Consider the following 11,940-nt stretch of genomic DNA (forward strand, 5'->3'; position numbering starts at 1 on the left):
AGTATCAATATTTTGTCATCACAAATAACAGAGAGGGTTTTAACATCAATAAAACACATTTGTTCTCGACCTGCCTTTACAGTGGACTAGGTTCAATTTGAGTTAGAACCGGACCGACCCGACCCTATAATATATACGGTTTGGTATAAACTTTGTACAGTACCCGGCCTATCATAGGCCTTTCAGACCTACCCCACACTAGCTTAGTTCAGTGTATCTCTCTGTCATATTGATTCCACCTCATCAAATAATACTATTTGTCACACAAATATATATATTTGTAAGTTTCACACAAGATAGCAATTCAATTCACCACATAAATAGTTTACAATTCATATAAAAACTACTTAAAGGGACTGTCAACGTGATTTCAAGTAAACCTTCATTTAAAGGGTCGCATGCCTGAATCACAATGATTTGTAAAATTATGTAATTAGTCTTGCTTTTCTATTTGAAAATTCACAATCCTCAACTTTGGATTCTTGGTAAAACTGACTCGCGGAGTTAAGCATAGAGCCAAGACAATAAAAATTGGAAATTAGACATATTTTTGCAGTAATATCTTCCTTAATCTTACTCAGATAGTGTTAAGTTTAAAGGATACCATTGTGAATTAGGAAAGTAAATCTTTAAATGGAGAATTACCGGAATTACTACACCAACCACTTTAATACAAAATTCAAACAAAAGTGCAGTCTGGCATTCACGAATTACTTCAGAAAAAAAAACAATTTATAAGTCATTTCTGAGTTTTTAAAGAATCACACGTGTAGTGTATACAACAGTTTTACAAGAATAAAATCAATCAAATGATGTTTATGGACGGAACCTGGTTGAGATCACCTATATTCAATTGGACGGATACGGTTGGCTCAATATTTTATTAATAAGGGACTGTTTATAAAAAGTTTGTCCTTTAAATGTTTTTGGTTGCTTATTTTTTGTTATTTTTGGGGGACAGTGATAATTATAAACAACCCCTTTTCTCGCACTCGGCACTAGTAAAAGATATAAAAATTTTAAAGCATTACTAATTAGTATTCAGCATATATAACCTATATAGCACAAAACCAGATTTATAAAATTTTCCTAAAAAGTCTAATTTGTACACTTAGATACTGGACGGAGATTGTTTACAATGACTAAAAATAAAATCACAGAAAATAGGCAAGATATAGATAAGTAAAAATACTTCTTTCATTGAGCTTGAAAAGATTACTGTATTATTACGTATTCACCGAAACTTGTTAATGGACTTGATTAATGACTAGGTAAGGTTTAGCGGTTCAAAACTTGAAACATAAACATAAAAGAGATTAAAAATATGAATGACTATAAAGATCGGATGGCATTCCTAGTCATACTCATATTTAACCTTTTTTGGGAAAATGTCGTCCGTAAAATCCTCCAAATTTGTTGAGTTTGTGGCAGCAGAAGTTTTGGGGGATTTTGAGTTTTCAGCGGCATTGCGCAGGGTTTGCCCGGGCGTAGGCAGAACAGACGGAAGGTTCATATCAGGTTTAGATTTCTCGGCAATTAACGGAATACTGCGCTTAAACAGATTTTCGGAATTTACGGAATCCTTTGGCGCCACAGGCCACGGCTTCTTGGGAGGGGGACTTGAAGCTACCATTATGGCTACTGGAGTGGTTTTCAGAACTGTGGCTACCCTGAGCAAAAAAAAGTATTAGGAAAAGTTACAAAGACATGAATTAGATACACAATTTGCTGACTGCCAGGAATATTAAAGATTGAAAATGAAATAGAGAATTAATATTAATTTTAGAATAGTAATGATGTGCCATAAGCAATAAGCATGATAACAAGAACAATGAATGTAATTTATTTCTAATCATAATTTTAATAAGAAAATAAAACTGCTAAATTTTTTTCAAACCAATATACCCTCCGATCCAACTTAGAGGAACGAACCTAAAGTTTGGATTGCATGGCTTTAAAGTTAAACGTGTTGGTGGAGTTGAACCAGGGTCTGTAATATTTTGGGAGACGAATTAAATCCATAATATCGCGCAGAATTGTCACAAACTCTGATTTTCTAATCCCTACCTTTGCAACGCAATGTCATAAACCTTAAATATTTTAAATTATGAATTCTGTTAAACGAAATAATCTAAGTTTGAAATATCAAAGGTTTACGCCATCAGATTGCAAAGATATAGGGATTAGAAAATTTGAGTTAGTGGCAAAGACTTAATTTTTCCGATATTTTTATGAAAATTATACGATAATTAGTTGGGATAGTTTAAAGATCGGATATCCCGTCGGTCAGTTTCCCTAGCATCTAAAAACCTACTTGTGTTCGATAGTGTAGAACATGAACTCGTCATAGAGTAGTCGTATCAAATGGAAACTCCCAAAGCTAGATGCACTCCGTAGAGTCAGATCACGGATGATCATACTTGAGTAAAAAGACCATCTGAAAAAAATGTTTAATTATTTATGGTAAAAAATATAATACCTCACTCTAATACTAAACTTTCTAGGACCTGGGAAAGAATTTATTGAATTTTAGTTAGGTTGTTAAACTACACAAAACGCTGGTTCAAAGTTTGAGTATTTGAATCGATGATTCAGGATTTGATCCGGCGGCAGGTGTTCAGCAACCTCTCCAATACATTAAATTCGGTCCCTGGTTCAATTTAAAACATTTGTCCATGCTCAGAAATTTAATGTACTTTGTTAACCTGAAAGGGACTGTAAAGGAAAAATGAAAGGGAGAATAGGCTGAAACCTAAGTATTTAAGGAGTTGATCGAGAACCATATGAGTTCTATTGATGTTCCTGTTTCGAGAAATTGATAAAAAACTGTGTAAAATTTATACGAAAATTTATGTAAATAGAATTTTGTATAAAAATAGTAGGTTTAAACGGATCATATTCAGCAAATAATCAACCAATCTGAAAATGACGATAACCCAGAGGAGCCAAAGTAACTTAGGTTTTCATCTATTATTATTTGAATTTAACAATTTTTCATTTCATTTTGAGACCCATCTGATCGAACTCTCATGGGTCTCGTTCAACATAATGCTTAGGTTTCAGCCTACACCCCAATTCATTTTTCCTTTACAGTCCCTTTAAACACAAAAAAATTGTTTTCTTATTTTCCTGAAATTAAACTCTAAAAACATTGTTTATCTAACCTGAGAAGAAACTGTTTTGCAGCCGCTGCAATGTTTTCTTTAGTCTCCGCCTTAAGCACACGGTCCGCCACACCCTCCAACCACTCCGCCCAGCACTCCAGGCTCACCTGCTGACTCAAGGTATCCTTGAAGTCCTGCTCCAACTCTAGAACTAGGCTGGAGTCACAACCACACACCCAGCTTGCCTGCTCTTGAACATTCGAGAAATCCACCCTTGAAAATATAAAAATCAGGCCTGGAACTAGAGGGGGGGGGGCACAGGGTAGACAGGGGAGCACAGCTCTCTTACACAATTTCACATATAGGCGGGGGAGGGGGGCGTGTCCCCTTGCCCCCCCGTAATTACGACCCTGATTATAATTGAAAAGAAAAATACTAAATCAATGATATATAAAAATTTAAAACGACAATTGTCCTAAAAAAAACTGAAATAGCTATGTCAACAACCGTTTACAAATCTCTCCAACACGTTGTGATAAAAATCGTTCAAAATCTACCTGTTTAGATCTGCCAGCATTTGTGTAATCTGCTGATTATTCTGCAGAACTGCTCTAGCGGCCTGTATAAAAAAAGAATAAAAAGCTTAAATAAATAACGCTAGATGTCTCTGTTCAAAAACTTAAAGATTGGATAATCAATAAAAACCTGAGCTAGATGATTCAAACTTGTATATCTTCTTAATGTCTGAGAAAACGCCCTTAAAAAAATACAATAAATTTAACAACTTAAACCTTTAAAGGCTCCATGAGGAATCTGAATCTATGCATGACTCCCCCCCCCCCCACCTCCTCCCTAATCCCCAGAAAAATACCTCAGACTTAGGTGTTTGGTTGAAAATGCAATGTATGATTTATCGTAAATAAATTTTTTAATCTTTAAAAAATTATTTTGGTGTTAGAAAGGTTTTAAAAAATGTCAAAAAAATATCAAAATAAGTGAAAATGGTCTACTTATGGTCTATTTTAAAATTCAAAACGGAAATAGTCCAAATCTAGTAACTCTTCCTCCATCAAGAATTGAAGAACAAACCCTTATATAGATATACTACTACCTGACAGTATTCAGTTTTATTGTTTTTATCTCAGAGCTCCAATCCGACATAGCACAGGTCATCCAGGGCTCTAGGGACTACAAATATATTAAGTAAAATATATTTAATCTAGAGTTTGGAATTATATTTACAAAACTGTCAAGATTAAAATGCCTTTCAATTTTGGCCCTACATATTGAATTGGGGACCATTGTTAGGACATACCTATTTACCACAATCTAGTTTTTAAGGAGGAGAGGATATTCATTTTCAAATTATAATTGGAATCGTTTGGCTGTCATTAGAATTAACCATTAGAATATCTTTAAAATTATTAAAAATTTTAATAATTAATAAAAATTCGATAAATTTTAACTAAATTATCAAAAATCATTAGAATTATAAAATTTTCTTTAAAATTATTAAATATCATGAGATTTTTAAAATTTCCATGAATTGTTAAATAAATTTATGAGGAAAATTATCATTAAAATTATTGAATTTTCTTGAGAGAAGGCATTTTCAAATTTTTCTAAATTATCAACCTTTTTATTAGCATTTTAATAGCTCTTCTTTAGCATAGAATCATCAGCTTTTTATCAGAAGTTAAGCTTTTATAGAAATTATTAAATATTCACTGTAATTATTAAATTATCATTAAAAATATTTAATTTTCATTCTGTTCATTAAAATCTTTACCTTGGCAAATGTCCTGATAGCTTGAGTAAGGGTTGGAGGTATTGGTCGTAGAACATCAGGGATAAGGATGTCAACTAGAAAATGATAAGATATGTTTTTATATCTATAGGAAATCATCTTAATTCTACAGCATATCAAAAAGAGCATCTTCATTAGCTTTGTTTTTGTGAAATCCCCCTCCCCTCTATTTTATAGCTATTTATCTACTGCGCAAACAAATAAAACCTACAGAAGCTGAGATTGAAAGCCAAACAATTAATTCTCAAAACTCAAATTTTCTAATTCATATATCTTTGCAACCTAAGTGTGTAAACCTTTGATATTTTGAGTTTTTGCCACAAACTCAAAAAAAGTATATTACCTAGAGCCTGGTAGAATACAAAGTCGCTTTCTTGCACATAATTCTGTATTTTGTGCAGAGTAAACAGCTGAAGAAGTTTTTCCTTAGAAACCGGTTTTTGCTGCAAGTCAAGCATGTCAAAATCTTTCGCATCGCTGAGATGCCAAAATTCAGTCTGAAAAAAAAACATTTTACTTAGTATGACTGCTGAAACACGAACTAAAGATCGTCAATGGCTGTCATTGGCTATCTAAGGACAACGATGTGCACCGAAAAAAGTTATATGATACACTACATTATGAAAAGCTCATATGTCATTATACTTTGAAGAAACAAGTTTGGCATTATATAGCTGTTCGAAATCAAAGAATTTCAAGTTTAAAAAACTAATTGTATTTTGACTAACATATTTTTTTGTTAGTTTGATATTTTTCGATTTTTTTTCTAGAAAAAAAGAGGAGAATAAATTTGAAAAAGAAAATGACTTACCCATATTTTCTCAATTTCTGTAAAGTTGAGATTAATGACACAGTCCAGTATCCTGGTGAGATGCTTCTTGTACATGTCTGTGAAGATGGTGATGGTCTCGGGATCCAAGTCGGGGGGAATCTCCTCCTTGTTGACAGCTAGAGAGGGTAGGGTTATACCCTGAGCTGGACCCAGGTATTCACTAAGACTTGATCCAAGGGTTGAACTCACCTGAATATAAGGTTCTGATTAAATTTCCATTTTTATTGCCATTAAAAGTAAACAAAAATATTTACAAAATGTGCAAAGTCTCCGTATTTGTAAAAAAGTGAAAAGTCACAGCTCAATCTTTTTTTTTGTCTGAGGTTTTCCAAAAAATTTAAAGATGTGCCGAAGAAAGAGAAGTGGGTCTCAACAGAGATTTAGTTTGGCACAGAAAAATAATAGAAAATGAACTTTTAAATGAAGTACAAATGCTGAACAGTTAATACATGAATTGAGAGATATGAACTATAATTAAACAGTAAACTCTGATAAATGCTTTACCTACCTGGAAAATATTAGAATTAGAGTCTAGTCTAGGAAAGAAATACTTTTTGAGGCCTGTTTTTCACCCATTCAAGGTTTTTTTGGCTTTAAATAAACTTTAAAAGAGTCTGAGATGCTTAACACTCAACAAAATTCTATTTTCTTTAAGTTTTACCAATCGTACTGATAAATTGTTTTGGTTCATAACTCCAGCCAGAGTAAAATATTTGCAAGTAGAGGTCAAAGCCTTTTAAATCTCCCATAACCTTGAATGTTTGAAAAATGACCTCAAAGCTATGTTCATGAGTCTGCACTCTACCTGTAGAGATTGGTCTGGTTGTTCTCCCAGCTTCTGAGTATTTGAGGTTTTCTTCTTCTGTGCTACAGGTGGACGCGGAGAAGATACGTCCAGGTGGTTCAAGGTAGAACTAGGCTTCACTCGGATACCGTAGTAATGACAGCTTAAAAAATCAAAACCATAGCTTTCAACCGCTGTTGATCGGGCATTGCCTTATTTACATGGAGGGTCACTTGAAATTTCGCTTACATTCCCTTTAAAGATTGAATTTGATGAATGCAAAGGTTTACAAAATAAAAAGAAATAAGAGAAAATATAAATAAGGCTAAGAAGAAACAAAATAAAGTCGAGAAAAGATTATGATTTATTCAAAGTAGAAATGAGCTGAGCTAAGATAATTTTTTTTATTTTCAATGTTTTCTTTGTTGTTGTCAGGATAAAACTAATTTTTGAGATTATTTCAACAGTTTAAAGTAAGGAGTTTGATGTACATATAAGAGATCCTACCTTCTTGTTCTCAGGCCTAGAAAGACGGATCGAATGAGTTTTCCAAAGCTAGCAGCATTTACTGGATCCTGCTTAGATTCATTACAATGTCTCAGGTAGTGAGAGTAGAGGGTAGATCTAGGAAGAGAAACTCCTTCAGCAGTCTCATAGTTGGCAATCAACCACTGGATTGTTATTGGAGATACACGGGTTGCGTAGCTCATGGAGTGTCCAGGGTTCGGACTCCCACAGCTGTTCTCAATAGAATCCTGCGGGGATCGACTGACAGCTGTGATTAAGGGCGTAGTTGACCCATCAGGTCCAGGCTGGATAAGAAAGGTGGATCCAGCATAGGAAACCAGCTGGGACTGGGGAGAGGTCACATTAGTCTGAAGACCGGTATATGTTGATGTATCGTAGAATGTCGTGGCTGAAGGGGAGGTAGAGTTAGGATACAAGGATGGAGAAACATAAACAGCTCCTGGATATCCTCCTAAACCTCCGCCAAACTCATTGCTCTCCACGTACTGCAGAAATGAGGCTGCGGACGCCTGATCATGGTCGTTAGAGGACACAGATCCCAAGTAGGTCGCTGAGTCTAGAGACTCCAGCTTGTTGTGGGTAAGAGGAGGAGGAGAGGGTTGAGAGAGTTCCATATCTAAGCATGGAGAGTGAGCATTCTCTGCAGACAAGACATCCATCCTAAAAGAATCAATTCTTAATAATCCTGAATTTGATCAAATTCGTTTTGATGAGCTTACAGGAAAATCATCTTGAATCAAAATGGACAAAGAAACTGAGTTTTTTTTCCACAAACTCAAATTTTCCACTTGCTACATTTTTGCAACCTGATGGTTTGATCTAACAAACTTTAGAGTTTGACATATCTAACGTATACGACATTGGGTTGTAAATATTAATAATAATTGTAATCAGAGTTTGTGGCAAAGACTCAATTCCTTTAAGTCTTTTCAGATTTTTAGAATACCTGTATATTTCTAAATGGGTTCCAAATTAGACAAGATAAATTTCCTTTTATAAAAACCAATATTTGAACGATATACGAGTGTGTATAGTATACCTGGGCAGGGGTTGATCCGTATTAAGCAGAAAGTCTCTGTTGATACTCTGACCCTATAGTTGAACTTATTAATAATTCAGACGTGTATCGATCTTTTTTATCAGATTTTATACGTTTTAGGCAATTTTCTATAAATTACTGTACTGAGTATACATTCAAACTGAACTTTTGAAAAACTTAACAAAAATATATTTTAAAGATATTTTTGGGCCCAAAACAACTGAAGGGGGGGGGGGGGTATTAATGAGGCCACAGCAGTTTACTTCATTCAAATAGAGATTGTTTGAGTAGTCATCATACATTTTTAATCATCAAAACTAGGTCGAATTAAGAAGTCCTAAAGAGGGAGGGGGGGGGTGATCATATACAGAGGGAAACCTAAGTGAATGATAAAGCCCACTGATTGCTATGAATAGTGAGATTTAGTTCAACTAGGTATTGCTAGCTGAACTACTTATATATTGTGCACTCCTGTGCACTCCTTGTCACACAAAAGAACCAAGTCATTAATTTTATAATTGATTTTATAATGGTGAAATATTTGGTAAATTCTTTAAAATAAAAAAAGTTTTTTTTCTTCAATTGCAAAAACAATCAAAGGGATAAGGCAATATTTCTGAAAATAGAGATAATTGTTAATTTTGTGAACTAATTGGGGATATTCATTCTATCAGAAAATGTTCATCTACATGTTTGGAAATCTAAATTTTCGGCAATAATAAATTGATAAAAACCTTCTTAGATTTGTTGATATCTCATTTTTGGTTTAACCCTATATTATTATTTTTTTTTAAGACAACTAAGTCCGAATTTAATGAATTTGAGCCGCGTTTCATATCCCCCAAAAACCGCGGCTTAAATGTAAGCCGTGGCTCAAATTCGTTAAATTCGGCCTCTGTTTTGTTTATTTAATATCTAAGTAACGTATATCATATATCATCTTATTTGTATTGTAAACATAACTGTTAGTAAACCGGAATAAAGTAAATATATAACATACTAGCTTGGGAACCCAGCGTTGTCTGAAAAAAAACTTTTCCTGTAAATGACAACCCACGCCAAAATTTAAGACAAATCGGTCTAGGGGTTTATGAGTTACATCCTCCTACAACTTTATGAAACAAATACGATGGAACCCATTAAACTGTGGAAAAGGAAATAAATAAAACGAATTTCTAATAGCCTTCTTTTCCCATGAAAATGGAAGAAAATCTGAGTTACTAATATTCTTTTCAATACATATTTGAGTAAAATATTAAATATTAAAGTATTTTGGATCTTAAAGGTCAGAGAGTTGCAACTTTCGAACAAATTTTAACCTATAATACTATGTTTTTGTTGGGCTATATTATGGAATGAATAAGTAAATCAATTACCAGTATTCCGTAGGATGAATGAATACATGAATTAACAGTATTCCATAGAATGAATGAATTGATAAATTAGCATTATTATATGGAATAAATAAGTAAATGAATTTCCAGCATAGTAAAAAATGAATGAGTAAATAAATAACCAGTATTATGGAATGAATAAGTAAATCAATATCCAGTATCCTACAGGATAAATGAATAAATGAATTACCAGTATTCTAAGGAATACATGAATAAATGAATTACCAGTACTCTAAAAAATACATGAATAAATGAATTACCAGTATTCTAAAGGAAGAATGAATAAATGAATTACCAGTATTCTAAGGAATGCATGAATAAATGAATTACCAGTATTCTAAAGGAAAAATTAATAAATGAATTACCAGTATTCTAAGGAATACATACATAAATGAATTACCAGTATTCTATAGGATGAATGAATAAATGAGTTATCAGTATTCTATAGGATGAATGAATAAATGAGTTATCAGTATTCTATAGGATGAATGAATAAATGAATTACCAGTATTCTATGTAATGAATAAATGAATTACCAGTATTCTATGTAATGAATAAATGAATTACCAGTATTCTATGTAATGAATTAATGAATTACTAGTATTCTATGGAATGAATGAATTAATAAATTAACCTTTATTCTATCGATTTAATAAATGACCAGTATGCTATGGAATGAATAAATAAATGAATTAACAGTATTCTCTGGAATGAATAAATAAATGAATTAACAGTATTCTTTGGAATGAACAAATAAATAAATTATCAGTTTTCTATGGAATGAATGAATAAATGAGCTACCAGCATTCCATGGAATGAATGTAAGGATGAATTACCAGTATTCAATGGAATAAATGGAAGTATGAATTACCAGTATTCTATGGAATGAATGTAAGGATAAATTACCAGTACTTCATAGAATGAATGAAAGGATGAATTACCAGTAATTTATGGAATGAATGTAAGGATAAATTACCAGTATTCCATGGATTGAATGTAAGGATGATTTACCAGTATTCCATGGAATGAATGTAAGGATGAATTGTCAGTATTCCATGGAATGAATGTAAGAATGAATTACCAGTATTCCATGGAATGAATGTAAGAATGAATTACCAGTATTCCATGGAATGAAAGGATGAATAAATGTATTACCAGTATACTATGGAATGAATGAATAAATAAATTACAGTAATATTCTATGGAATAAATTTATAAATGAATTACCAGTATTCTAAAGGATGAATGAATAAATGAATTACAGTATTCTATGGAATGAATGAATAAATGAATTACAGTAATATTCTTTGGAATAAATTTATAAATGAATTACCAGTATTCTATGGAATGAATGTAGTTTCTGAATAAGATTGTTCTGCTCCAAACTAATATCTATATACAAACACTTACTGTTGAAGATTATTCCCCTCCCTTTCTCTCATGCGTATAATTCCCCCACCCCCCTTTTATCTACTGTTCAGAATTCTAAATATCCCCGGATAGAACGATTAATAACATTGTAAACCTGTATATAATGTGTATAAGCCCGCATTGATTAGTTTGGAAAACAGATAATAGAGAGAATTATTATGAAAGCAAATATACATAGATAGATGATCATGCAATTCTAATACTTGTTAGATATGAACGACAATGATACTTGGTTTATAGAAAAGAATCAGCAAAATTAAACACAAATAGACTTGAGGACGACATACAACTATTCAAATGTATCAACCCTAGAGAATTGACGAATAATTTTCTGCGACCCTCAATTCTAATAGAAGCATGGCTGAATCCCAATTGTACTCTTAAACTCTTCTTAACCGAGAAATATGTGGAAAAAGACGTCGTATTTCTGGCTAAAAAAACGTTTAATTCTGATAATTTATCTCCAAGGTTTCTGAAGCAAAAAATACGGAGGGTACTTTTGCAGAGAAAATGAAATTTAAAAATAAACAGATTTCAAAAAACAAAAACAAAGCTTAATAATGTGAATCGATAATGCCGTTCTATAAATTACGTTTACAGTCAACTGAAGATTTTATATTTCGTCTTGACTACGTTTTGGATTGAAAGTGCAGACCCTAAAATTAAAAGAGGGGCATTTCATATTCACTATGGTACCCTTTTGAATTCTATCTGAGTAATCATTTTCTATTCTTAAAAAGTGTAGAATTATCCAACTCTGTTAAGTAACTTTTCTTAGTATGCCACTGTTTTAAATAATACATTTTTTGTTAGAAAAAACTGATTACTTCATCATTTTCAGATATTTGGTAGCACTGTGAATCTTGCATACTGCTCTTTAAGTGCATTTTGAAGCCGCTGCACTATTGTGTATCAACCAAATAATCCGTTGGCAATTAAAAAAAAACAATCTATATATAAAATTGGCTTTTTTGTCTGTTTGTTTGTTTGTATCCAATAAACGGCTGAACCGATCGGGCCC

The 11,940-nt window shown here is 32.7% G+C and overlaps 1 protein-coding gene across 1 annotated transcript; it reads right to left on the bottom strand.

The window, feature by feature from the left end:
* Positions 1–256: 256 nt before the first annotated feature.
* Positions 257–10,870, bottom strand: LOC111703994 (DNA-binding protein RFX2). The gene is made up of 13 exons (XM_023476097.1): positions 10,822–10,870; positions 8,095–8,147; positions 7,035–7,715; positions 6,549–6,711; positions 5,723–5,932; positions 5,255–5,408; positions 4,894–4,967; positions 4,216–4,292; positions 3,810–3,861; positions 3,662–3,723; positions 3,165–3,377; positions 2,315–2,437; positions 257–1,670 (listed from the first exon to the last, which is right to left on the bottom strand). Exons 3-13 carry the CDS (start codon positions 7,712–7,714, stop codon positions 1,355–1,357), a joined length of 2,124 nt encoding a protein of 707 aa, XP_023331865.1. The 5' UTR covers position 7,715; positions 8,095–8,147; positions 10,822–10,870; the 3' UTR covers positions 257–1,354.
* Between the last annotated feature and the right edge of the window lie 1,070 nt (positions 10,871–11,940).

The sequence above is a fragment of the Eurytemora carolleeae genome, unplaced genomic scaffold (genome assembly GCF_000591075.1).
Source record: "Eurytemora carolleeae unplaced genomic scaffold, Eaff_2.0 scaffold565, whole genome shotgun sequence".
In the NCBI taxonomy this organism is placed as follows: domain Eukaryota; kingdom Metazoa; phylum Arthropoda; class Copepoda; order Calanoida; family Temoridae; genus Eurytemora; species Eurytemora carolleeae.

Coding starts and splice junctions, on each gene's coding strand:
- LOC111703994 (XM_023476097.1), bottom strand. CDS start 7,714: ATGGATGTCTTGTCTGCAGAGAATGCTCACTCTCCATGCTTAGATATG. Junction 5,933..6,548: donor AACCAGACCAATCTCTACAG/GTAGAGTGCAGA, acceptor CCTTATATTCAG/GTGAGTTCAACCCTTGGATC. Junction 3,724..3,809: donor GTTTGAATCATCTAGCTCAG/GTTTTTATTGAT, acceptor TTTTTTATACAG/GCCGCTAGAGCAGTTCTGCA.